The sequence below is a fragment of the Psittacula echo genome, assembly GCF_963264785.1.
Source record: "Psittacula echo genome assembly, chromosome: 24".
NCBI classification, from domain to species: Eukaryota; Metazoa; Chordata; class Aves; order Psittaciformes; family Psittacidae; genus Psittacula; species Psittacula echo.
This window is the reverse complement of record NC_137759.1, coordinates 6,122,314-6,148,510: the sequence shown is the minus strand read 5'-3', so window position 1 is coordinate 6,148,510 and position 26,197 is coordinate 6,122,314. Positions and strand designations below refer to the sequence as shown.

At 63.6% G+C, this 26,197-nt stretch overlaps 4 protein-coding genes across 4 annotated transcripts; 2 read left to right on the top strand and 2 right to left on the bottom strand.

Moving 5' to 3' along the window:
* Positions 1-81: 81 nt before the first annotated feature.
* REEP6 (receptor accessory protein 6) lies at positions 82-3,890 on the top strand (the record flags this gene model as incomplete). Its single annotated transcript, XM_080633830.1, has 6 exons — positions 82-196; positions 2,267-2,360; positions 2,607-2,745; positions 3,046-3,214; positions 3,446-3,622; positions 3,733-3,890. The coding sequence occupies 6 exons, from the start codon at positions 82-84 to the stop codon at positions 3,888-3,890; spliced, it is 852 nt and encodes a 283-aa protein (XP_080489956.1).
* Positions 3,891-4,195: 305 nt separating this feature from the next.
* LOC308229661 (UPF0449 protein C19orf25 homolog) lies at positions 4,196-4,985 on the top strand (the record flags this gene model as incomplete). The annotated part of the gene is made up of 3 exons (XM_080633829.1): positions 4,196-4,280; positions 4,556-4,728; positions 4,813-4,985. Exons 2-3 carry the CDS (start codon positions 4,581-4,583, stop codon positions 4,983-4,985), a joined length of 321 nt encoding a protein of 106 aa, XP_080489955.1. The 5' UTR covers positions 4,196-4,280; positions 4,556-4,580.
* A 2,819-nt stretch (positions 4,986-7,804) lies between these two features.
* Positions 7,805-17,797, bottom strand: APC2 (APC regulator of WNT signaling pathway 2; the record flags this gene model as incomplete). The annotated part of the gene is made up of 14 exons (XM_080634130.1): positions 17,648-17,797; positions 17,442-17,532; positions 17,204-17,372; positions 17,016-17,124; positions 16,816-16,929; positions 16,412-16,489; positions 15,552-15,632; positions 15,085-15,469; positions 14,849-14,944; positions 14,621-14,760; positions 14,463-14,540; positions 13,631-13,747; positions 13,336-13,550; positions 7,805-13,247 (listed from the first exon to the last, which is right to left on the bottom strand). Exons 1-14 carry the CDS (start codon positions 17,786-17,788, stop codon positions 7,805-7,807), a joined length of 7,257 nt encoding a protein of 2,418 aa, XP_080490256.1. The 5' UTR covers positions 17,789-17,797.
* Positions 17,798-23,201: 5,404 nt separating this feature from the next.
* On the bottom strand, positions 23,202-24,850 carry RPS15 (ribosomal protein S15). Its single transcript, XM_080633807.1, has 4 exons — positions 24,774-24,850; positions 24,359-24,444; positions 23,970-24,204; positions 23,202-23,365 (listed from the first exon to the last, which is right to left on the bottom strand). The coding sequence occupies exons 1-4, from the start codon at positions 24,774-24,776 to the stop codon at positions 23,252-23,254; spliced, it is 438 nt and encodes a 145-aa protein (XP_080489933.1). The 5' UTR covers positions 24,777-24,850; the 3' UTR covers positions 23,202-23,251.
* Positions 24,851-26,197: the final 1,347 nt, after the last annotated feature.

The window sequence follows — 26,197 nt, the reverse complement described above, 5'->3', positions numbered from 1 at the left end:
CCCGCCTGCCGCCGTCGCCGCGGCCTCGGGACAGCGCGGGGGGGGGGGGTGTCCGGTCTGACCGGAGCCGCCGCAGCCACCATGGGCACGGTGCCGCAGCGCCTGCAGCGCTTCCTCGATCGCCCCGGGCCCCTCGGTGACCTCCTGGGCCGCCTGGAGGCCCGCACCGGCGTCCGGCGGCTCTACCTGGCCACAGGTGCGACCGGGGATCCCCGTCCCCCTCCTCTCCCCGGCTCCGCTCCGGGGCTGCCCGCTCTGTTCCTGCCGCTCCCGTGTAGCGGGGTCTCCGAGGGTCCCTCCTCCTTCCTGGGGCGCCCCTCACCGCGCCTCTGGACTCCGGGGGGCAAGGACAAGGGCTGCGGGGCCGCGTTGGGAGGGGGCCGGGGGTGCCCGTGTCCGTCATTGCCTTCGGCGGGTGCAAACCCGCACCCCGGAACCCCCCTGCGTCCCGCCGGGTGCTTCCTTTGCCCTTCTGCCTCCTGGTGCGGTTTCCTGGCCCTTTACCTGCCGCGTCGCTTGTGTTCCTGCTCCGAGGGGGAAAGAGGTCCATGGACCATGTGCTGCGGTGGGCAGACTGTGCTTGGGTGCAGTGCGTGGCGGACAGGCATCTTCTGAGCCAAACAGTGCCAGGGCTTCGGTTGTGCTTGGGTGCAAGGGGCTTTTAGGGGTAGGGGAAGAGCAGAGGCACCACTTCCACCACATGGTCCCTTGTTCTCGGTCCCTGTCCTGGAAAGGAGAAGCTGCTGCTAAGCTCAAACTACCGGATTTCTCCTTCCCCACTCCGCAGCAATGCCTGATTTGTGTTTGAACCCATGGTAGTGTTTGGAATCCTGTAGCACCCATGGACTGCAGTCTGGAGCCCATCTTGAATGATCTCTGAGCAGCACAGCCAGAGTGCTGGGTAAAATGATCCCGGAGGAGGACAGTGTTCCCTTCCCTCACCCTCCTTGCTGGGACAGGAACCATGGGACAACTCCAGCCGCCCCACTCAGCAGCTCTTCTTTGTAAGCAAAGCCTTTCACTTGGTTTTTTGCTTTCATATAAATGTATCTGGGGGCTAATTTAGCCCGTGAAACCCCTTCTAAGGCTCTTGAGGGATTGAAACCCAGTGCTGCCTGAACCTTCCTGTTGGTTTTCATTTGAAGGGAGGTTTGTGAGTCCTTCCAAAAGCCACATTGCTCCTACCTGTCTCCTGGGAAAGACCCAAAGCACCATTCATGCCCAGAGCCGGAGCCACTCCACAGCAGGGGCCAGAGCAAGGCACAGAAATGCTGCAGCGAGCAGAGTGAGGATAACCCATCCTGCAAGCCTGAGCAAGGGCTTTCCTCTAAGTCACAGCACAGACAGGTTAAGTCCAGGCTTTCCTGCCTGCTTTGGGGCAAGGTGCTTACTTTGGTGGAGGAATCTGTACATAGGGCAGGGGAGACACTGCTGGGCTGTGACAGTCAATGCCTTCGACTCTGGCTCGGTGTCCCCAGGCTGCTTTCCTGCTCTCTGCCCTTTCAGGGTCTGTGTTTCTAAGTGAGAAGGGGCTCTTCACAGCACCATGATTTCAGCAGCAAGGGCTCCTTGCCCCAGCTCTCCCCATCCACCAGCTGCCTTCGGCAAGGGTCTGAGTGCTGGGCAGGCTCCAAATGACCAAAGCCTCGGCTTACATTTAACTTTGATAACTGAATTTAATCACAGGGAAGTGGGATGGGATTGGTGCTTCTCAGGGGCTGAATCCTCAACAAACGGGCTGCTCAGCACAAACACGTGCAGGAGATGCGCACAGGGAGCAGGAGACGCAGGCTCTGGCAGCAAGGCTGCTGCTGGGCACTTGGCTCCCATCAGCAAGGCTTGTCCCTGACCAGTTGAACAGTTCCTACAAAATGCCGAGTGGTTTGAGCCCTGGCACATGGTGGAGCAGCTCCATGCTTTGACTTTGGACTGCAGTTGTGTGTTAAAGTCTCTGCTCCTGACATCTCTGCAGCCTTGGCTCAGGTCCATGCTGGTGATGGGTTGAAGGTGCTGTGAGTTTGATGTAGCAAAGTCCCTTCCAGGCCAGGGAGGGGACAGGCAGTGACAGGTTCCGGGTTGTGGCTCCCTTGAGGGAGAGCATCATACTGGAATTAACTGGGAGTGGTCGTTATTCCCAGCTGGAGGGTCCCGCATGCACCTCTTCTCACTCCTGGGATGAGAAACCTGCTCTGCAGACAGAGCTGGGGTCTCCTCTCACCATCCTGGTGCTGGCAGGTACATGACCACCCTCTCTGTGCCCTGGCAGGCTCTGCGGCGTTCCTGGGGCTGTACCTCATGTTTGGCTACGGCGCTTCACTGCTCTGCAACCTCATTGGCTTCGCCTACCCTGCATACGTCTCGTAAGTCCCAGAGTCTGGAGAGCTTTCCCTGCCCTTAGCTGAGGGTCTCCCTGATCAATGAGCAGGTGTTTACAGCTGGGAAGCTCTTGAGACCTTCCTGAACGTGCTAGGAACTGGCATGAGCCCAGCTTGGGGCAGCAGCATCCCATAGGCAGGTTTGCTCCAGAGTTCAGAGGATTTGGGAAGGAAGCACCTACCCCGGCAGCAGGACTGCAGCAGCAGTGCCCTTCCCATCTCCTGCCACAGCATCAAAGCCATCGAGAGCTCCAGCAAGGAGGATGACACCACGTGGCTGACGTACTGGGTGGTGTATGGCGTCTTCAGCGTAGCCGAGTTCTTCTCTGACATCTTCCTCTACTGGTTCCCCTTCTACTATGCTGGAAAGGTACAGGGTGCTGCTGGGGCCAGAGTTCTCTCACCCAATGGCTAAACGTGGAGGAACCAAGCGTGGTGAGCTCTGTCCTGTTGGCAGGACAGTGCTGGTGGCCACGGTGGGGCCACAGCAGGGCTGCAGTCCAGCACAGAGCTCTCTGCAGCCAGCTGAGGTCCTGGCACCTCCATTGAGCCCTTTGGCCTGCCTGGGGGAAACTGGAGCAGCTCAGCTGCTGGCCTGCCCCTGCTGCCATCCTTGGGGGCTGCCTTGCTCAGCCATCATCCAGCTCTAGAGCATCTCTCCTCCCCACAGTGCCTGTTCCTGCTGTGGTGCATGGCTCCCGTGCCCTGGAACGGGTCGCAGGTGCTCTACCAGAACATCATCCGGCCCTGGTTCCTCAGGCATCACCGGACCGTGGACAGTGTGCTAGGCAACCTCAGCACCAAAGCCCTGGACGCAGCCTCCAGTGTCACCAGAGAAGGTAACAGGGGTTTGTTTCCCTGCTCCGTGTCTGAGGCAGGCGATTTCCCCCCAGAGCACGGCCCAGCTCCTCTGGGATGTGAGCAGCTCTTGTCTGCATGACTGGCAAGCAGCCCTCTCTCCGTGATGCTGGGCTCACAGCCCTGTCCTCCCGTGGCGTCAGGAGCCAAGCAGGGGTTGAGCTCTCCTCTCGCTGTAATTCTCTCTCTTCTCTCCGTGCCTCATGATCCAGTCCTGCAGACTCTGATCAGCAGCAGAGCCCGGCTGGCGGCCGAGGTGGCTCCACAGCTCAGTTTGTCTGTATGTAAAGAGCCGCAGCTCCCGCTGCCGCTGCAGGGAGAAGGGGCCGTTCTGTGCAGCCCTCCTGGCCGCTCGGCCGCATCCTGTGGACTGCTGCAGCCACGGTGGTGTTGGCCAAACGCAGCTCCAGCGCTGCCCGGCTGTGGTGTGGCTGACACAACCGTCCCCTTCTTCCTCAGCTTGTGTAGAGCAGGCGCTTTCCCTCCTGCTTCTCCGTAGCCAGCCCCCCAAGCCGCGTGTACCCTGCTTGGCCCCACCGTGCTGGTGACAACCTGAGGCTCCCATTCAAACCTCCCCCCGACCAACCCCGGCGAGGGCAGGAGCTGCAGCAGGAGCGGGAGGGAATGGGGTGGCACCGCGTGTCCCGGGTGGGCTAGTCCCGGGGCACCGGTTGGTGGCCCTGACACGGTGCCTGTGTCCCCGGCAGCCTCCGGAGCAGCCCTGACCCTGGCGCGGGAGGCGGAGAAGAGACAATGAGAGGCACCACGACCCCGACCGAGCCCCAGGCCCCACGGCTGTTGCCGCCTCCCCAATAAACCGCCGGGGGTCCCCGGTGCTCCCCAAACCGCCTCTGCCCTGTGCTCCCCGCGGGCGGCGGCGCGGCCTCTTTAAGAGCCAACGCGGGGACTGCGCGGGAGTGTGACGTCACTCCGGGGGCGTCGCGGGATGAGGGAGCGGGCGGTGGCGCTACGGTGGCCGGGAGGAGGGTGACGGGGTCGATCCGCGGCGGGAACGAGCGGCGGAGGGGTCGGTGTGTCCGTGTCCATGTCCGTGTCTCTCCGTTCCGGGGGCAAGGCGAGGTCTGTCTGTCCCGGGGCAGGGAGCGGGGAGGCCGGTCTGTCTGTCTAACAAGCGGGCACCGAGCAGGTCTGTGTGCCTGGAGGGGAAGTCGGTCTGTCCGGAGGGGTCTGGGTGTCTGCCCGGAGGAGGCAGTGCGGGTGCTCCGCCTGTCGTGGGGGGCGGTCTGTGTGTCCGTCCATAGCGCAGCGCGGGGGGGGGGTCTGTCTGTCCCCTCATCCCGCCTCCCCTCCCTCAACACCAGTCCCCGCGCATGAAGCGGCCTCGTGATGAGCGCTAAGGCCAAGCGCGTGCTACCCACCCGGCCTGAGCCCCCCCCCGTGGAGCAGATCCTGGCCGACGTGCGGGGCACCCACCCGGCCGACCCCGTCTTCCTGCTCCCCGCGGAGCCTCAGCGGGAGCAGGGCCTGTGCCCAGGTGAGCCCGGAGAGAGACAGCGAGGGGAGGGGGGGACGGGACTCGCCAACCGCTGCTGAGCGTCCCTGCTCTGCGCCCCGTCAGGCCCCGCTGCGGAGGAGAGGGAGCGGCTGTACCGGCAGAGCCGCTCCTACGTGGAGATGAACCAGTGGCTGCAGGAGTCCCGGGAGCGGCTGCAGGAGCAGCGCCAGGAGCTGCAGCGGGCGGGCGCGGCGCTGGAGCGCGGCATTGGCGACATGAGGCAGAAAGCGTGCTGAGGGGCTGCTGCTCCAGGCGCTGCCAGTGCTGGAGCATCGCCCTGAGCCTCGGCACATCGCATCCTTGCAGTTTCTGTCTGCCTAATAGGGGAGAAGGGGATTGTGTTTGGTTTACGGGATCTGGCATCACTGTGCACAAAGGGCAGGAGCTTTGCCCCCTTGGCAGCCTGACCCTTTCCCCAGGGAGCAGTGGGACCTGCTGCACCTGCCAGTTCCTGGCGCAGGAGGAAAGGCTCAGACCTTGTGTTGTCCCTGCTGCCCATGAGCTCAATGCCTTTGTCCCCAGAGGGTGGCATATCCTCTGCGCCCTCCTGCTGTGGCTTCACCTATGACTTTTCCCTCTGGTACTGCCCTGAAGATGACCACATCGCCTCCCGCATCTCTGAGCGCTTGAAGAAAGAGGGGTTTCGGGGCTATGCAGAGCACCAGGACCACGTGGCCGGGAAGCCTGTCATCCTGACTGCCACGCAAGTCATCGAGGCCAGCCGGGTGGCCATCCTCCTCCTCTCTGCCAAGTCCCTGGGTGACCCGTGGTGCCAGCGGGTTTCCCAGTGGAACCTGTGTCACATCATTCACTGCCACGGGACCAAAGTGATCCCCGTGTGTGTGGGTGTGAAGAAAGCCGAGATGCCCCTCTTCCTGCAGCACCTCACTGAGCTCGAGTACCAGAACGAGTTCTTCTTTGACAGGCTTGTGAGCAGCCTGAGAACATCCCGCTTGGCAGCACAAAGAGCCCGGCGAGCCCTGTCCTCCAAAGACAAGAGGTGAAGGACCATGGGTGGCTGAGGGCTGGTTTTGCAGCCTGTTTGGGAGCTGATGGCCGTGCAGCGACGGTGGTAGAAGCAGGGTTATCCTGTACTGATAGTAAAGGTGGTGGCAACAGGGATTGTCACAGATCTCATTAAAAACCCTTCTCCAAGGACTGACTTTCTGCCTGCCTTGTTTTACTTGGTGGCTGGGGGGTAAAGTCACCGCAACACCCCACAGCGTGGCTGTCTGCCTTAGCAGGAGTCTGTGTCCTGCTACCACCCTGCACAAGAAATGGATCCAGAAAACGCTGTGGGGAGGCTGCGCTTCTCCCCAGCCCAAGTGTGTGGAACAGACAAACCAGCCCTTCCTATTTACACAGGTTGGCTTTTAATTCTTAATACTGTCCAGAGTCCCAGTAAGATAACATCCTTAGTACATACATACAGCAAAGGAGGGAGCAGGGCACCGCAGAACCTGGTGGGATTGTCCACAGAGGGCTGAAGTCAATGCGCACATGTGGAGCAGAGATGGGCAAGAGTGGGGCTGGGTGGTGGGGCTTGAATCTAGGGCTGCTGTCAAGTACATGAGGCGATGTTGGTCCTCCCAGCACATCCGATGCTCGGTTATGGCACTCAGGTGTGCCCAGGGGACTTTGTCTCCTTTTCTTTAGTGCCAGCCGTGGGTCCCAGTGGCTGCAGCCTCCCAGTGAGTGCTGGAACAGAGGTCTCCAGCCAGCACCAAGGTGTGCACATCCCCGTGAGCCTGGTGCGCATCCCTGGGGAGCCCTTGCTTGTCCCCACAGCCCTGGTGTCTCCCTGGGCTCAGTGCATATCCCTATGTCCCCACAACCCCTGTGCAAGTCCCGAGAGCCCCTCACTATGTCCCCCACGACCCTTGGGGTGATTCCTGTGTCCTCTGCACATGTCCCCATAGTCCTGTGTCTGCCCTCTCTGGCACTGCTATGTGGGGATGCCATCAGTCATCCGCAGCAGGCATCAAGCTACAGGGAGCACCCAGGGTGGGTGGTGTGTTCACCAGCAGCTCAGCCCCATCCCATCCACTCCCTGGGGTCAAGGTGCTTCCTCCATATCCCAGTCTCGGCACATGAGGCTGACAGCAGGAGCCGGGGGGTTCCCCGCTGCTTTGGGGCTGGGAGCCCCGATGCTCATGGGCATGATCCACTCCCAGATGGACTCGTGTCCACGGCACATGGGGACACCCTGGATGAGGGCTGCGATGAGACTGGGGGGCTGTGGATGGGGGTGAGGGGCCCTGGACCCTTCCCTAGGGGTTGGGCACCCTGGCACCAGTTCAGCACCACTTCCCCTTCCAGGGCAGCTCCCAGCCTACAAGCAACCCTGCAAGCAGCCTCCAGGGACGAGCCCATCAAGACCGCGTTATCCACCAGTAAGCCCCTTCCTGGCTCCTCCTGTGCCTCTTCCATCCAGCACTGCTGTGAACAAGTGCAAGCACCATGGCTGCAGGTTACCCATTACCAATCAGCCATGGCTCTTATTTAGGACCCTCCAGGAGCACAAACTGGGGGGCTTTGGCCCCCATCTCCCCACAGCCATGAGCTCTTCCCCTGTGAAGCCTCTCCCTGCATTGATCCAGCCACGTGTTCCCTCCCCACTGGGTAATAAATGAGCTGATTGCTGGCAGAGCAGGGTGGTGGTGGCAATACAAGCAGCAGCATGGTGTGCCACCCTCCTGGTGTGTGGGCTCAGGTCCTGGGTCAGCCTCTGCCCAAGGCAGGTTAGCAGGATGAGGGCACGGCTTCTCCCTCAGCTTGTTCCAGGGTGTCCAACAGTGGGAGGAGGTGGCCACTGAGACTCACCCTGGGTTGAGGCATCAGCCCCATTCCAGCACCCAGCAGGTCCCCCTGGCTCTGCTTGGTCCTCAGCACCGAGAACTGCGATGCTCTGGTACAGCAAGACCCCAGCTGGGGCGGGCAGCAGATTGGGGTGGCTTCTGGTTCCCAAGCATCCCACACTGCTGTATCCCCACCCCAGCACAGTTCTGGCTGGCTCCCATGGCACAGGGTGTCATGGGACCCTCGCCGGGGCTGCTCAAGCCTGGATTTTCTCCACCCCCTTGTCAGCCACTGCTGTCACTGCCATGGGGCTGGGGACGTAGTTGAAGGGGGTGACACGGGCAGCTTTGCTTGGGGAGCCGTGTCGGCTGGTGGGGAAGGTACCTGCGGGTGCCTCGTGGCTGAAGGAGATGGGCAGCATGGCCTTGGCTGGGACCAGAGCTTTGCCATCACAGGTGGCACGGGTGTGCGGGGCCCCCTCACGGGTCTCCAGGGTGGGAGAGGTGCTGGAGTTGGTTTTGGTGGTGGAGAAGTCCTCAGTTTGCACCACGGCATCACTGGTCTTCCTGGGGCTGGGGCTGCTGGGGCACCCCTCCTCTCCAGCACTCGCCAATGGCAGGGCCGAGGAGGGCAGCGTGCTCTTGAGAATGTGCGGGATGTCCTCATCCCGAATTCTCCGCCACGTGCCCTTCATCACCACCACCGGCGGCTTCGCGGGCTGCTCACCGGGGGCTGCCTCAGGCTGCCGCCGCTGCCGCGCTGAAGCCTCGGAGCGGGCGGAGAGGACGGAGGAAGGGCTGCCCGTCCTCCGCGCCACGCTGATGTTGGGCGAGGACGAGTACCTCTTGAAGGGCTCGGGCGCAGGGATGCTGGTTTTCACCGGCAGCCGGGATGGGCTCTCGGAGCTGGTCCTCCGCGGTGGCTTTACCCCGGTGGAGACTTTGCTGCCGAGCTGGGCTCTGGGGACAGGGGACCGCGGGCTGGAGGCCGCCGGCTTGGCTGCCTTGAGCTCGTCACAGCGGGAGGAGCAGAGGAAGACGGCCGGGAGCGTGTCCCGGCTGCGCTGCGGGGAGGCACCGCGGGGCTGCGCCGGAGAGAGCTCGGCGCGGTGCCGCAGCAGCAGGCTGGAGGATTCCTTGATGAAGGTGAGCTGGCGCAGGAAGCCGGAGCGGTCTGAGTCGCTGCCGCTGGAACGGGTGGACGACATCCGCACCAGGTTGAGCCGGCCCCCCGCCGGCCCCGCCGGTCTGCTGCCCCGCGCCTTTCCACCGTCAGCCTGCTCCTCCAGCACCGGCATGGCCCCGCGGCCCGGCAGCACCTTCCTGCTGGGCTTCTGCATGAAGGGGATGCGGACGGGTGACTTCTGTGTTTTGGACGGCTTGGGAGCCGAGGGCCTGGGCGCCGGGGCTTTAGCCGGCGGGCCGGGTGGGGAGGAGGAGCTGCCCACCTTGCCCGTGGCTGCAGGACCCTGCTTGGTGTGCTGGGAGGGAGACGGCAGCTTCTTGGGGGCATGCTGGGACGGGGTGGAGGTGCGAGAGGAGCCCGAGGAAGGGGGGCCCTTGCCAATGCGGGCGGGTGGCGTTGTGCTCCTCTTGGGCAGCGCCAGGTCCCCGGTTTCGGGGGGCTTACCCAGCCGGTGCAGGCTCCGAGAGCGCTGCTGGCTCAGGGAGAGGTTCTTGGCTGGCGGTGCCTCGGGCTTCGCTGCAGGGCTTTTCTTTGGTGTGGCCCTCGGGCTGGCGGTGTCCTTGGCCAGGCTGGGCATGTAGATGACGGTCCTGCCACGGAAGACCACGGGCAGGTTCGGTACCGGCTTGGTGGGAGCTGGGCTCCGCTCTGCCCTGGCACTTCCACGTCCGGCAGAACGGGCACCGGGCACATCCTTTCTCTCTGGGCGGCTCTTGCTGTGTTCCCTCCTCGCTGCATCCCGGCTGGCCACGCTGCCAGCCCGCTTCTTCTCCTGCCTGCCCAAGGAGAGCTGCAGGGTGGACCCAACCGAGAGCCCCGACATGAAGGAGAGGATGGAGTCAGACTCAGAGGAAGGCTCCCGCGACAGGGAAGCAGCAGCCTGGTGCAGCCAGGTGACTATGGAGTTGGCACCCTCCTGGATGGCTTGCCACTCCACACTGTCCAGGTCTGAGCCCCGGTCGGAGCTGGCATCCTCGGTGGGGCAATGCCTCCCCTCTGCTTTCCGCTCCCTCCCACTGGCACCCACTGGCTTTTGCTTGCGCTCTGCCATCCTGCGGCGAGCTGAGGGCCGCCGGTGCTTGGGCATGGCTGAGCCGATGCACTTCTGCAGCAAATCATCCTCTGAGTTGAGGCTGGGGGAGCTGGGGGAGCCCCCCTGAGCCTGCCCTGCTGCTGCAGCTGACCGCAACCAAGGGGCTTTGCCACAGGGCTGGCCCCGCTCCTCACTGTCGGAGAGGTTGGCATCACTCAGTGAGCTCATGGAGGAGCTGAGGGAATAGCACGGTGGTGTCTCATCAGCAATGAGGTTGTTCTGTGGTTTCATCTTCACTGGCCGGGGACTGGGACGAGGCTCAGGCTCCCTCCGGGGGCCAGAGCTGCCCCAGTTCTCCTTCCTGGGTGCTTGGCTGGATTGGGCTCTGCTGCTGGACACCCCCTTGCCTGCCTCGGGCGGCTCGTCCGAGTCCTGCTCATAGAAGCAGTAGACAGCTTCTTCGGTTGGTGTGGTGTGGCACAGTGACTGGAAGGCCATCCCGTCCTCCTGGGGAGCATCCTTCCTCCCAGGGGGACCATTGGTCCTCCCCACCTCCAGGTCCAGGTTGGGTCCACCCTTTGCAGGGGGCTGGCCCCACTTCCCGTCCGCACCTTGGCCGCAGCTTGACCCTGCTTTCCCTTTGCGGGCTGAGCTCAGCCGGGTGGGCGCCGAGCTGCCAGAGGCGGCTCTCCTGGCTGGGATGGTGCCAGCCTCGCGGTGCCCATCGGGCAGAACCGGGTGCCCTGTGCCTGGGCCACGGGGGGGCTCAGCCTCCTCGGTGGCCGGGTAGCGCAGGGTCTCATCGCTCAGCGAGGCAGCACTGGAGAAGTTGACAGGGGTCCCATCAGCCGAGTCAGTGAAGGAGTCATCGTCCTTGAAGAGGTCGCGGGGAGTGGCACGCAGGTGCTTGGGGATGCCAGGGTGCGTGTGGGCTGGCACCAGCATGTAGACAGGGACGTGCACCGGCTTCTTTGTCTGGGGGTGCAGGACCTGGCCGGACAGCAGGGAGGTCTTCACTTTGCGGAAGCGGGAGGGCATGGCGGAGCTGATGCACTCCTTCAGGATCTCGATGTCGTCGTCGTCGGGGGGCTCAGCTCGGTCAGCTCGTCGCCAGCTGTCCAGGTACCGCTCCTCCCGCCGCTCCTCCCTCTTCTCATGAGCCACAAAATTCAGGCTGTTCTTCTCCGGGAAGGTGGGCATCAGCTTGAGCTCCACATCCTTCTGCACATAGTGCTCGTGCAGGGGCAGCGCGCTTAGGCTGGAGGCGCAGGAGAAGTTCTCATTGGGCTTCTCCACTGTGAAATAGACCATGGAGTCCAGGTCCTGGGGCAGCTGGAAGCGTTCCTTGAAATCAGTGATCTCCATGAACTTCTTGACGTTGTTTTCCCACTGGATGTTGAACTGGCTGGTCTCCTTCTCCGGCTGGCAGCCCAGCTCGAAGAGGGGGGTCTTGCTGCGGCTGGGTGGCATGGTCTGCCCGGGGCTGTCGGGCAGCTCGCTGGGGCTGATGGTGCCGCTGATCATCTCACTGCAAGGGTCGCTCTGGATGGAGCTGGCGATGGAGGGGCTCTCGAAGCTGCCCAGGGAGCTGACGGAGCTGCAGCGGCTCATCACCAGGGGTGTCTCCTGGATGTAGTTCTCTGAGGAGCTCGAGGGCGTGAGGTCCTCCTGGTGCGATGGGGATGACTCGCGCAGGAAGACCCTGTCACTCTTTGGGAAGGGGATGCTGATGGGCTGGGAAATTCCCACCGGCATGGCTAGACCCGTATCTACTGCCTTCTCCTTCTCCTGCCCCCCATCCTCTCCTTCTGCATCCTCTTCCTCCATCTCCAGGATCTCCAGGGAGGAGTCACTGTCCAATTCATTCTCACTGTGGCTTTGCCCATCAAGCACATTATCTGCCGAGGAGAGGGAGGAAAGGGAGCTGCACCTTGAGAAGCAGATCGGGGTGTCCTCCACTGAGTACTTCTGCACTGATTCCTGCTCCACTGTGGCCGGCGGGTGGGCAGGCAGCTTCTCCGGAATCTTGCTCAAGGTCTCGGCTGTCTGCAGCAGCATGGGGGGAAGCCAGGCTTGCTTTCTGCCCAGGAGAGAGGAGTGGTGGCCGGTGCCAGTGGCCATGCCACTCTTCGCCAGGCTCTCAAGCAGGGGGATGTGCTGGTAGGATGGGGAGAGTTTGATGGTGCGGACCTGGGAGTCAGGGGATAGCTTGCTGCCTGCCTCCTTCTTCCACTCAGCCTCTTTCTCCAGTGCCTTTGGGCTGGGGAAAGTCACCATCTTCTTGGCCCGTTCAGGAAGGTCTCGCTGCTCTGGCTTGTCTGGCTCAGCCGGGTCTCTGCCCTTGAGCGTGGGGGGTTCAACCCGCTCCGGCTTGCTGCTCAGGATGCTCTTGAGGTCAAGCCGGCTTGGCCGCTTCTGGTACCGCTGCAGCTCCTCCCGGTAGTCGAGGAAGGAGGCCCTGGTGCAAGGCTTCATGTGCTCCTTGGTGCAGTAGCCATCGCTGGTGCTGCCACTGTTGAGGCTGTCGTTGGACAGGCTGGTGTAGGCAGTCTTCAGCCGCAGCAGCGTGTGCGCCCGGCTCAGGCTCTCCCGCTTGGTGAAGCCGCCGGCATCCAAGAGGCGGCACGGTGAGCAGGACTGGGCACGCGCCTCGTGCACCTCCTCGGGGCCATACTGCCATTCCAGGCAGTGGTCCTCCGAGCTGAGGCTGAAGCTGTCGTCTGAGGACGTGTGCATGGTAGAGATGTCCTCCACCAGCTTGTCGATCTTGGCCACCGTGCTGGAGATCTTGTTGGCCAACTTCTCAGCAGCCAGCGAGACATCGTCCTCCGGCAGCGGCAGCTTCTTGGGCTCGGCTGGTTTGCTGCTGCTGTCCTTCTCCAGCTCCGGGCATCGCCTCTGTGCCAGCGTCCGGGGCAGCGCCTGCCCCTGCAGGAAGGAGGAATTGAGGAACATGGAAAGGACTGAAGCGCTGGCACTCTCCACACCAGTGGAGATGTTGGGCACCTCGTCATCGTCGAAGCAGCCGGAGTCGGACGCGTAGTCCTTCACCAAGCTCTCCACGTGCCGCGCCGGCTTCTTCACACTCTGGCTTTTCAGGCTCTGCTTCTCCATGGTGTCAAAGGTCTCAGCCAAGTGTTTGGCATCCAGCTCAGCCTCCAGTGCCTTCTGCTTGCGCATGTAGAGCGAGGGCATGCAGGAGCCCGGCGACACCACAGCCGTGTCCTTGTATTTGGGGGGCCGGTTGGTGAGGAGGTTGCGCAGAGCGGCTGCACTGCCCATGGCGATCATCTTGTGCTTGGAGTGGATGAGGTTGCGCAGCATGCTGACTGCCCCCAGGTCCCAGAGCAGCTCCTGGTCGCGGGGGCTGCGAGCAGACAGGTTCCAGAGCGTGCCACAGGCGTTGCTGACGATGGTGAGGCTGTGCGAGCGCAGGTGCTGCAGCAGCGTCTGCAGGCAGTTGTGGTCCCGGAGCACTTGCCTGCGAGACAGGGGGACTCCCGGCCATCAGGACATCAGGTCCCCGACACCCCCCCTCTGCCACCAGCCCAGCCTGCGGTGACCCTCACCTGTAGTCCTCCCGCGTGGCGATGAGGCTGGAGACGTTCCTGAGGATGCCGCCGCCGCTCTCGATAATGGCCAGCGAATTGCTCTGGCACTTGTACGTGAGGGTGCTCACCAGGAAGCCCAGGGCCCCCTCCACCCCGCAGATGGCAGCTTTGTTCTCTGTGCTGTGTGCCGACAGGTTCCACAGCGCGCTCAGGACGCTCTTCAGAGTAGACTCCTGATGCAGGAGGGGAGAGGGATCCATCAGCCCCAAGTCCGGCCACCCCGGTGCCCGCTCCTGCCCGCTCCGGTGCTCACCTTGCCCGCGTGCAGTGCACACCGCATCAGCCCGGTCACGCTGCCCACCTCCCGCAGCACCTTCTTGCTGTTGATGTCAGCCCGCCAGGAGAGGTTCCTCAGGATGCTGGAGACCACCTGGGAGGGCAGAGCGAGGGAGGTGGGCAAAGGGAGTGCCCCTGCCTGTCCCACCACCCAGGGGAGCCCCCACACTGCCATAGAACCATAGAATGGTTTGGGTTGGAAAGGACCTTAAGATCGTCCAGGTCCAACCCCCTGCCATGGGCAGGGATGCCTCACACTAGACCTTGTCACCCAAGGCTCTGTCCAACCTGGCCTTGAACACTGCCAGGGATGGAGCATTCACCACTTCTCTGGGCACCCTGTGCCAGCACCTCAGCACCCTCACAGTAAAGAACTTCTGCTTAAGAGCTAACCTGAGCTTCCCCTGTTTCAGTTTGAACCCATCACCCCTTGTCCTATCACTACAGTCCCTGATGAAGAGCCCCTCTCCAGCATTCTTGTAGGCCCCTTCAGACACTGGAAGCTGCTCTGAGGTCTCCACGCAGCTTCTCTTCTCCAGGCTGAACAGCCCCAATGTTCTCAGCCTGGCTCCATACAAGAGATGCTCCAGCCCCTGAGCATCCTCGTGGCCTCCTCTGGACTTGCTCCAGCAGCTCCATGTCCTTATGTTGAGGACACCAGCACTGCACACAGTGCTGCAGGGGGGTCTCACGAGAGCAGAGCAGAGGGGCAGGATCCCCTTCTTTAACCTGTCGCTCATGCTCCTTTCAATGCAGCCCAGCACAAGGTTCATTTCTGGGCTGTGAGCGCACAGAAAGCCAGCACTCACCTGATGCAGCTCCTCGCTGTCAGAGCCCAGCTGAGCCACGATGGCTTCCATGCAGCCCCGACGGGAGCACAGCGTTGCCTGCAGGGAGGATGAGGGTGCAGAGGTGATGCTGTGGCTCCCCCAGCCCTGCAAACCCCCACTCTCCCAGACCCCCCAACCTTGTTGACCACGTCGCCAAAGGTGAGGTTGGTGAGGGCCATCCCCGCGTAGCGCCGCAGCGCCAGGTTGAGGGGGTCGTTTGTCATCTTGTGCATCTCATAGTCCACTTGCAGCAGCTCAGCCACCGCCTGCAGCCCTCCTGCAGGACAAGATGGGGGTGACTCAAGGCACCAGGGAGGAGGGTGCAAAAGGGATGGAGCCTGCTCCCAGCGCCCACCCCATCTCACCCAGCTCATTCATGGCCCGCCGGTACTCCTCGTCAAAGGAGAGCTTCATGATGGCGCAGGTGGCCTGGCAGATCTGGGGCTCGATGGGCACTGGTGCTGCAGGGAGAAAAAGGGGGGTCAGCCTTGGGGGTCTCCTCCCATCACTGCCACCTCCGTCACACTCAGATGCTCACAGCCACGTGCACCACCATGCTTGTGTGCCCATGCACACGCTGGCACCGCTCCTTGCCCCATACCTGTGCCATTCTCAAGGCCTCTGCCCCCATCCCTGCTCTGCATCTGCAGCCAGTCCCAGCAGGTCTCTGAGTAGGAGCGGATCTGCTCCAGCACATGCAGCACCCGCATCTCCTTCTTGGCCTGGCCTTCGTCAGGCTGGGAGAAGACGATGTTGTGGAGGGCGGCATTGGCACGCATGCGGGCATCCTTGGTGCCGGTGGGGCTCTCGGGGGGGCCCGGCTCGCCGTCTGAGTCGTGCAGGATCTGGATGAGCAGGGGCAGGCAGCCCGACTTGCGCATGGCCAGGCAGCTCTCCTGCGAGCTGGACATGGCCAGCAGCGTGCGGGACATGTCGTCCTTGTCCCGCGTGGCCAGCATGGACAGGAGCCAGAACACCACCTCCACCTGCGGGGGAGGTCAGGGTTACACATGGCTGCCCCCTCCCTCCAGCCCACCCCAGCCAGGCTCTGGTGCTGGTGCCCCTCACCTTGCTGTTGCCCCCCTCCTCGGGGTGGGTTGGGGGGTCCAGGCTGCCATCGCCCTCCATGCCCGGCACCTTCCCACAGAGCTGCAGAGAAGGGGGCGGATGGGGGTGGGTTGCAATGCGGTGCCCTTGCTCCCCGTGCCCAGCCTCTCCTCGCTTTTCAGCAACCCACGGGTGCCATTAAATAGCAGCGTTTCCCAGCTGCTTTCATCAGTGCCAAGGCTGTATTTTAAGCTGGAATCGGGGCTGACTGGGAGGGGGCTGCCACAGCAGCAGGCTCACAAAAGGAAAAGTGTGGGTGAAGCGAGTGGGGGGGGCAGTGAGGGCTGCTGGGGACAAGCCCACAGAGCTGCTTGCATGGCAATGGAAGGGCTGCAAGAGAAGTGGGACTAGCTGGGGTGTGCAGGGCTGCGGGTGATGGGGGGCCATGGGAGATGGAGGGGCCATGGGGTGATGGAGGGGGTGGGGGTGATGGAGGGGCTGGGGGTGATGGAGGGGCCATGGGGTGATGGAGGGGCTGGGGGTGATGGAGGGGCTGGGGGTCATGGGGGGGCCATGGGGTGGTGGAGGGGCTGAGGGTAACAGAGTGGCTGTGGGATCACGGAGGAGCAAGCAATGGTGGCTGTGGCGATGGTGGGCACCATCCGGCAGATGCTGCGGGAGCCTCCGCGCCGCCCGCTGCGCCATGGCCTACTTCTCGTCTCCATGGCAACTGCCCGTCCCACGGTGCCGGCAGCCACACAAAGCCCTGGCGCCGGCGGGGACGGTTGGGATAATGGAGTTGAACGCGGAGCCCGGCCCCGGCTCCAGCATCCCATGGGCACTGGGACAGACCCCGGCTGGGCTCAGCCCCGTCCCATTACCTGCGGCTCCGGCTGCTGCACCTTGTCCTGTGCCTCCATGAGCTCTTTGTCTATCTGTTCCAGCCGCGATGCCCGGATCTGGAGGAAGAGCGGGGGTCAGCGAGGGCTGGGACCCCCCCACAGCCAGGCATGAGGGTGCAATGGGTGCACAAGGGTGGGTGCTGGGGTGCACGGAGCTTGTGTCAGTGTGCACGGAGCTGGTGCAAGGCTGCAAGGAGCTGGGTGTGGATGCAAAGAGCTGGGTGCGGATGCAAAGAGCTGGGTGCGAGGTTGCACAGACCTTGATGCTGAGCGTGAGGGTGCCCAGGGCTCTGAGGCTGTTGGGATGGGGCAGCTGGAGCGCCCCAGGCACAGCACAGGAGGTGTGAGGAGGAGGAGGGGGGACAGATCCTGCCCACCCTGACCTGTGCCCGCTGCACCATCTCGTCTGCCGTCCCAAAGCGCTCCTCCATCAGCGACCGGATGTGCTGGGCCTCGAACTCCAGCTGCTGCCGGATGAGATCCATCTGCATGGAGAACTGGGGGGTGGGCAAAGATAGGGGATGGCGTGAGGGGGATGCAGGGTCCTGCCTGTGCCTCCGGGGTGCCGGGACCCCCTGCTCACCGTCTCCACATGGGGCAGCTCCTCCAGGCGCGTGGCCAGGCTCTGCAGCTGGGTGTAGTACCAAACCTTCTCCTTCTCCTCCTTCTCAATCTCACCCAGCAGGAAGCACCTGAGGAAGGGAGGGGGGAGCCCTGTCAGCCCTCAGCCCCATCCCGGCCCCCTGCATCTCCTCCCATCCCGGCCCTCACCTCTCCCGGTCAAGCTCCTCCAGCATCCGGAAGGTGGCTCTGCCCAGGTCCCCGCTGCTGTCCCGCTGCGGTGCGGGTGGCAATGGGTTGTCCTCGGCGCTGCGCCCGCTTCCAGACACCTCCGGAGGGAACTTGAGGTTGTAGAGGCTGGTGATGTCCATCTGCAGGGCTGGGGACAGGGGCAGCAGCGTAAGGGGGGGCCTGGCTGAGACACCCCCACCCCAGCCTGGGCACGCACCTTTCAGCTGGTCCAGGACCTCCGTTTGTCCCGAGGACACCATGACCCGCGCCTCCTGCTCCAGCTTGCCCTGGAGGTGCTTCAGGACCTCCTGAAACAGGGACAGAGCCATTAGGGAGGTGGGTACCGTGGAGGGAGCATCCCCCCGTTCCGTGTGTCCTTCCCTGCACGGGGTCCGTGTCTGCCCTCCCTGGGCTTGCCCTCACCTTCATGTCCGAGGTCTCATTCTCCAGCTTGGAGAGGTGGTTGGAGTTGTCCTCCAGCTCCCGCCGGAGGTGGCTGTTCTCCTTCTTCAGCGCCTCCACTTGCCGCACCAATTGGTCGTACGAGGCGATGGAGCCGGACATCTTCAGCGCCTCCAGCTCCTGCGGGGGGGACAACATGGCAGCACCCCCCGGCACCTCACAGACCCCGAGAGGGGAGCCCTGCCGCTCGCACAAAGCTGCCCTGGCAAGAGCTGGTGCGGCCCCCCCCGGCCCAAGCCTCCCAAAGGGACAGCCCCAGCACGGGGGGGGTGTGGGGGGTGCCCAGCCCCTCACTCCGCCCGCAGGCAGCCCCCTGCCAGTCCCTGCCCGATTTCCAGCTCCGCAGCTCCCCGCTCCCGTCCCCCTTTGTCTCGCTTTTGTCTTTCCTGAACCATCTCCCGCTCCGCGCCCTCCCGCAGCGGAACCAGCCCCGGCCCCTCCGCAGCACCCCCAGCCCTCTCTGCCCCCACCATGCCCCCCCCCCTTGTCCCACTGCAGCCAACCCCGGCTCCCCCCCAAACCTCCTCCTTGCGCAGTGCCCACGGCTGTCCCCCGCACCGGACGGGGGGAACACACAAGGGGCATGGTGGGCTCAGGGATGGGGACCCCTCATCACCACACCGGCGGGTCCGGCTCGACAGCCCCGAGCTGCCTTCGTCCGTGCCACACGGGTGTGTGTGTGCAAGCGGTGCGGGAAGGTGGGGGGATGCACAGCGGGTCCCGCATTGCACACCCAGCTCATCTCTCCCCGTGTCGCCCCCCCACCGCTGGGGCAGGATCGGGCCCTTCCCCCGTCCGTCCCCCCCACCCCGCAGCTGCCCGAGGCAGCGGCACAGATCGATCCCTGGGACCGCTGGTGTCTGCCGCGGATGCCCTGGGATCCCTTTGCGGGGGCTCCAGCACCAGGCAGAGGTGGGATCAGCACCATCCCAAGCCCCCACCTGTGTCCTTCCCACCGCAGGAGCCATCCCGGCCCCCGCCCCACACTGCTCCTCATCCCTGCGCCCCACACCACATGGGGGCCTCCATCCTGCTCCAGATTGGGTGTACCCCCCCTCCCCGCTGCCTGGCTCTGACCACGCTGCGCCAGGGCCAGCCACGCTTCCTGAGGTAAACAAAGACCCCACGGGGCAGATTCCCCTCCCCAAATCGCTGCCCCCCCCCCCGAATGAAACAACCCCCGGGGGGGTTGGGTGTAGAGGGAAGGGTTGGGGGAACAAGGCTGTGGGAGGTGGCAGAAGGACAGGGGGGGATGGGATGAGGGATGTGGGATCAAGGCAATCAAGACACAGGCTGCAGATCAGGGATGGAGGATGAACAATGAGGGATGCAGGAAGGAGGATACCTGCTGCGGGAGGATGGGTGAGGGATGCAGGATGATGCAGGGATGCAGGATTAGGGATGCGGGATGCAGGCTGAGCAGAGCCTCCCATTGCTATGGCGACAGTGATAGGGCAGAACAGGAGGGTCCATGGCCCTTCCAGAGCACCCACCAGATATAGGGCGGGGGGGGTCAGCACTGAGGACACAGCATTGGGATGATGCAGGGGAACAGGTCCCCCCTCTCCTCCCCCCCGGCACCACAAACCTCTCAGCTCTGTGGTGACAGCTTTGTTTGCAGGGGATGGGATGCTGCTGGAGGAGCCTGGGGGCCACTGCAGACCCTCAGTGGGGCGGTGGCCGGTCTGTGAGGTCCCCCCAGCTCCGGGGGGTGCTGCCAGTGCTGCTGCAGGGATGGGGCACCCCCACCACCGGCCTTGCCCCAGCTCCTGCCCCTTCCCTGCCTTGCCCGGGGGTCTGGTGGGGGGGATGAGCAGCGTCTGAGCCCTGGGCCCGGATCCGCCTCAGCCGCAGCCACGCCGGGATCTGCAGCCTGCGGGGAGGGGCTGGCGCGGCACCGGCATTTGCGAAGCGCCTTAGGCACAGCGGGGAGGGCAGGGGCCGGGGCTGCCGCGCTGCTCCCGCAGCACAAGCTCAGGCACCGTGACCGTCCCTGTGCCATAGGACCCAGCGCATCCGCACAGGCTGCCGGGGGCTCGGTGGTGCGGGGCCATGGGCGCACCACGGGGAGATGTGACTGCTCAGGACACTGGGACCCAGCTCCTCCAACACCCAGCAGTGCCCCTCTCTGCTCAAGGCACCCCTGGACCGGCCAAGGCCACCAGCAGGGCCGGGATTCATCCGGCAAGGTCCCTGCAGGGCGGATGCTGCAGCAGACCAGTGGGTGCAAGGCAGCATCTGCGGTACCCGGCACAATGCGCTGCCCACTGCACCGAGCTGCCCACAGCTGCCTCCACCCCCTGTGCTGCCCTGGCCTCCCCTGCACTGTCCAACCCACTGCAGCAGCCTCCTGCAGCGCGCTGCCCCAGGGCAGGGCTGGGGGAGCCCCCCACCCCCTGTACCCCGTGCTCTCCGTACCAGCCCAGCAGCAGGACTGGGGATGGGGACAGGGACGGCCCCAGCAGTGCAGCATCAGCTGAGCGCAGCCGCCTCCGACAGAAGCCACATCTGAGCCCCCATCCGGCTGCGGCTCCCAGAGCCCCCCCAGGGACGTTAAACAAACACTTGTGTTGTCACCAGCTCCCGCTGATCGACCCGGCCACATGCGGCGGCCCCGGGGACGCCCGACCACAGCAAACTGCCCCCAGGGAGCCCCAGGCCAGCCCTGCACAGACAGCCCCATGCACGGCTCCCGGGCAGCACATGCACACGCTGGGGCACACACAGGGATGCTGGCACATGGGACCTGCTCCCTCCCCACATGCAGCATCCGACCCCCTGCAGCACCCACACCCGCACACAGCGGCTGCTCCCACACACATGCGCACGCACACGTCTGCTACATGCACACGCATGCACACGCACTTCACAGCCTTTGGGCAAATGTGGGGCGAGTGCTGGGTCCCTGCACCCCCAAAGCGGAGACGTCCCCATGCAGGGACTCCTGGGGCCAGCCCCACACCCCAGCCCATGGGCACGGGAGCCGGAGGGCAGGGACGTTGCCAGCCCGTGCCCAGGGCAGCACCTACCTCACAGCGGCATCCAGGGCTGGCTGGGGACACCTCCTTCCCCGGGGGCACGGCACTGGGACCCGCGGGATCCCCCTCCCCTGGGTGGGATTTAGGTGCTACTTTAGAGGCCGAGATTTTTGAGGGGCAGGTTTGGGGCTTCAGGTCCGGGGCTCAGCCCCGAGCTCCTGGCCCGGCCCCGCCATGGGGGAAGCAAGGAGCATCGCGGGGGTGGGGGGCGCTCCGCGGGGATCCGAGCCCGCATCGGGCCGGGGCGAGTCGCTGCTGCTCCAGCGGGCACCCCCCCAGACGCGGACCCTGCTGCCCCCCTTGCCCTGCCCGCAGGCTGGGGATGGGGATGAAAATGGGGACGGTCTCTGCTGCCCCCCGCGCCCGGGGGCCCCGGCATTGTCCAGCCTTTGTCCCCGCAGCCGGGGATGCGGGACGCGGGGGCTAAAGCTGCCGACAGCCCCCCCCCGGACCTCCCCGATGTGCCCAGGATGGAGCCGCGCCCGCCGCAACGGGAGACCGGAGCAGCCAGGGCCGGGGGCACCCTGCACATGGAGGGGGTGATGCAGATCAGAGCCCCCCCGGGCGCACCCCGCACCCCGATCCCCCCCAACCCGGGATCTCCCCGCGCAGCGCTCCCCGATCCCCCCCTCGCCGGCGGCTGCAGGGGCCGGAGCCGCCGGGACCCTCGGAGGGTGCGGGTGGTGCGGGGCAGGTGCGGCCGTTACCTCATTCCCGGCGGCGGCGGCGGCGATGCGGAGCTGGGCGAGGCTCCGGCGCGGCCCCGAGCAGCCGCATCCCGCCCCCGCCCCCCCCCGCCGCTCCCGGTCGGGATTTTCCGCCGTTAGAGGGCGGCAGCCGGGCCCCCCCCGCCCCCTCCCCGCGCCGCCGCGGCTGTGCCCGTGCGGGGGAAGCCGGGACCGTGCGGGGGGAACCGGGACCTTGCGGGGCTCCAGCCCCCCCCAACCGCTGGGGTTTGCGGGATTTGCCCCTACCTTGGGGCTGAATCTGCCCCCCCCCAAGCGCTGTCACCGTGCGCTGGGGATCAGCCTCCCCTGCCCGGTGCAAGCAGGACCCGCAGCCACCAGCCCCCCGCGGCAGATCCCCTCAGGTAGAAGCACGGAGCAGGGCCCCGCCGGACCCAACTGGGGCCTTTCGCACCCCCCTGCCTGTGGCCGTGACCTGCGCCTCGCAGCAGGGCCTCACATGGATGCTCCACTCACGCCAAGGACACCGTCATCCACCTCCTGCCCGGGGTGTCCTGGGCTGAGGCTGGCTGTGGGCAGGGGAGCTGGGCTGAGGGGCCAAACACGGCCTCGTCCCCATCACCTGAACAAAAGAGACCTGGAGCCTGGTGACAGGAGATCTTCCCTGAAGGACAAATGGCCTCAGCATCACCAGAGAGGAGGAAAGGTCTGGTGGGTGTTTAAAAGAACCAAAGGGTCCCAAGAGACCCCTCAGTGCCCGCAGCAGGGACCACCCCAGCATGGCACGAACCAAAGTCCCCAGTGTGACCCCCGCCGGACCCCTGAGCAGCCTGGGCAGATGGGATCACCCCTCAAACCAGCACTGAGCCCTTGTGGGGCAAAGGCCTGGCCATTGGATCCTGGTAACGCTGGATGAGACCATCAGTGTGTTTGTCACTATCTCTGGCCACAGCCATGTGCGGCTCCGAGAGGTTTTCCCAGCCCAACTTGTGCCAACCCAACACCCACCACCACGACACCCGAGATGTGCCAGGGCAGGGCGACAGTGTCGGTGCTGACTTGGGTGGCACACTGGAGGACAAGCGTGCCGGGAGCAGTGGGGACAGTGACAAAGCAGACCCTTCACACCAGCGCCTTCTGCAGAGAACCCCCTGGAAAGGCTCCTCAGAGCTGGGGCCACCACCACACCTCCAGCAGCTGTCACAGCCCCCCTCACCTTGGGGTGGCTCCAGGGCCAGATCAGATCATCCACATCGCCCCTGGAGCCATGAAGGAAAACCATTTCCCCCCCACCTCAGCCTGAGCAGGGAACCAGCAGTTCACCCCCCTGCTCTGAGCAGACACCAAAACCCTTTGGAATCCGACATTTAAGATGAGAAAAGAGTAGCTTAGGATTTCAGTGCCCCACAATGTGTCCTTGGCACCTTCCCTGCAGATCGGCTGGTTCTAAAGCCACAGGCAACCAACTACCCCTCAATCTGCTTTACTTCCATGGTCAAGCTCATGCTTCAGGCGTGGAGCAGGACTTCCAGCATTCCCAGTGTGACCAGAGCATCACTTGGAACGCCACAAGTAACGTCAGATAAATGGAAATGCCACAAAGTAGACAGAAGTGGCATCCATCACTTCCCAGCAAAGAACAAGGGATTTAACTCATCTACTAAACCCACTTGTGTTTGCTGCACACACTGACCGAAACCAGGTAAATTTTGGGGAAAACATCAAACCATGGCTGAGATGAGGGAGTTTTGCTCCCCTACAGCCCCAGGAACTCTGAGTCCAGGAGATAAATACTTGGGAGAAACATCTTTTATTTACACATGGAAAAGGCTCCCACTTTGTTACTTCAGAGGAATGAACCTGGAGGAATGAGTGGCTCCAATGCCCGGGCGCCCGTGCTTCACCGGCTTATATGTGATGGAGAACTCCCCCAGGTAGTGACCGATCATTTCGGGCTGGAAGAGAAGAGAGAGATTGGTGTTGACAGCGACCTGGGCTGGGGCACACACCACAGTCGCCCCAAAGCCCTCCCTGCAGCAGGCAGGGCATCAGCCACTGCCAGCCTGATGTGCAGCCAGAGGGGTTCAGCGGGACGAGGGAGTCCCTGTGTTCCCCCAAGAGCGGACCACACAACATTCAGAGGCTTTCTGGTGTGCTTTCAGGCTGGATTTAATGTCACTTAACCCTGCTGGCAGTGTCAGGTCACAGCACCCCACAGGTTATTCCACTCCCAGGAAACCTCCAGGATCTGTTTCACTCAGCGCCGATGGGAAGGGAGGAAGCAGGCAGCGCATGGCCCTGCCCCACCAGCAGATGCGTGCTTTAACCTCACCCCCTTACTCCAAAGCTGCACTGAAGCCTTACGAGGCCTTGAGACCCTTCTGTGAGCAGCCCGCACAGGGCAGACACTTTTCAGTATCCTTCCATGCCAGTTTTGCCCCATGCAGGAGCCTCCATCCTTTGGCACAGGGCAGGAGTACACAGGGTGAAAAATTTAACACCGGGAATGCTGAGCTTGGACTGTGACCCAGCCGCAAGGGGCCTGCAGCAACACCTCACCTTAATCTCCACCTGGTTGAAGGTCTTGCCATTGTACACGCCAACCATGCTGCCCACCATCTCAGGAAGGATGATCATGTCCCTCAAGTGGGTCTTCACCACCTCTGGCTTCTCCATGGGTGGTGCCTCCTTCTTGGCCTTACGCAGGCGCTTCAGCAGGGAATGCTGCTTGCGGCGCAGCCCTCGGTTGAGGCGCCGGCGCTGGCGGGCACTGTACAACTGCATCAGCTGCTCGCTGCAAGGGATGGACACGCTGAGCCCGGGAGCTCCGCGGGGGACGCGGCGCTAGCAGCGTCACCCACTCGGGCGCTCCCAACAGAACCGCGCCAATCCCGCAGCCTGAGCACGGGTGCCAGGCTCCGCGCCAGCCCCTCACCGAGAGAGCTTACTAAGACATGTCGAGGAGCTGGTCCAGGTCCACCCCTCTGTAGGTGAATTTACGGAAGGTTCGCTTCTTCTTCTGCTCCACCTCCGCCTGCAGCCGGCAGGGAGCGGGAGTCAGGGCCGCGCAGCCCCCTGCTCACCCCCCGCACACACCGAGCTCCGCAGGGCGCCCCGACCCCCCCACTGCCAGCGCCTCAATGTCAGGCACAGCGCTGGGGAACCGGGCTCCCGCCCCGCTGAGGCCTAGCGCGGCCGGGGCAGCCACGGCCCCGGCAGAGCCCAGGAGAGGCCAATCCCCCGCCCCACAGGAAAGAGGCCGGGCCGCTCGCAGCAGCAGCGGCGGCGCTGCCGGGCCCGGGGTGGCCGCCACCGCGGAGGATGGAGCCCGATGACAACCGCCGCTACCCCCCCCGAGCTCACCATCTTGGCCGCGTATCCACGGAAAGGCCGCGCTGCGGCCGGAAGCGGCAGATCTCGCGAGAGCAGCGACGGGGCGGAAGGGGCGAGAGGCCCCGCCCCCAGCAGGCTCCAGCAACGCTTCCGCCCTCATTCCCTTAAAGGGCCCGCAGCCCTCAGAGCGAGGGTGGGCGGTTGGGGTGCTTCGCACCATCCCCGTCCGGACCGCACCAGGCTGGAGCCGAGCATCTCCTCCCAGCCCTGCTCAGGCAACACCCGCAGAGCAGCAGCCTTCATCTGTCAGCAGTGGACTTTGCTCTGCTGCTGCCTTCCTGCTTCCCGCAGAGCCAGGCAGCGTTTCCAGCTCCAGTTGGTTGTGTTTGTCCCTGGGCAGAGATGAGCCTCGGTGGGTGTAACAGTAACCGCCAGGAGCTGGTTCTGTGCAGAAGGGATCCATCCCCAAAACCTTCTATCCAAGATGAGGCTGAACAGCAGCAAAGCCTCGAGGTCTCCTTTCATTCCACACGTCTGAAGTGCATGATGCCATCTTCCATGGTGTATTTCGGGGAGCAATGAACTACAAACCAAACCTCAATGAGGAAGTGAAGCTGGGTACAGCACATGGAAGTTACACAGAGTAGGACAGGAGCAGCTCCTGTTCCAGCACCGTGCTCTTTGTGCTCATGGCAGTGAGTAAGCAAGGAGCAGAGACAAGAGGACTTGGAGCAAGTGCAGCTGGCATGATCCAGACAAACAAGCCAAAAAGGGCCAGACAAACAGAACCCTCTTTGGATTGATCAAAGTCCTTCTGAGAGTGATTGACTTCCAATGCCATGGATATGTTTCAACACATTCTTGCAGCTACAGGACAGACAACCTGCAACAGAGCGCTGCTGTTGAGTCAGCAGCTCCTTTATCACACTGGGACAGTTTGTGTTCCCTGGGCTTGACCCTGCGTTTACACAAGACAAGCACTGGAGCAGTATTCTAGAAGACCCAGAAAACACAACTCCATGTTTTACCCACAGTGCCTTGAAGTGCCAAGGTCAGAGGAAGAGCAGCACGAGTGGCCCAGCACGCAACAGGACAAGCACAGCGATGGGCTGAGATGCGGTGCGAGAGCCCTTCAGCACCTCAGGTCCGCTCCAGGTCAGAGCCAGCAGCAGCTTCAGCCTCTAGAAGCAAATCCAGTGGGGGCTTTCTTGACAAGGGCAGGAGGAGAACTGCTGCCTGAGCTTCAATGCCAGCAGTTCACAGCCCACTGAGGCACAGCCTAAGCCTTCACGCTGCTGTCAAGAGGTGAGTTTTCAAGGCTGTCAATTGATTTCCTCACAAAACCACAAACTCACGTGAAACTTTTTTGTCAAAAGAGGAGGAAAAAAAATAAAAATAAAATGGAGACAGGCTTGTGTTTCTAATCCAAATGTACTTCTCTTTATTCAAACCAG

Excerpts from the sequence above, each read along its gene's own strand:
- RPS15 (XM_080633807.1), bottom strand. Across the intron at positions 24,205-24,358 it reads CAGCTCCTCGACATGTCTTA|CGAGCAGCTGATGCAGTTGT; the intron begins GTAAGCTCTCTC and ends CATCCCTTGCAG. Across the intron at positions 23,366-23,969 it reads TCAACCAGGTGGAGATTAAG|CCCGAAATGATCGGTCACTA; the intron begins GTGAGGTGTTGC and ends CTTCTCTTCCAG.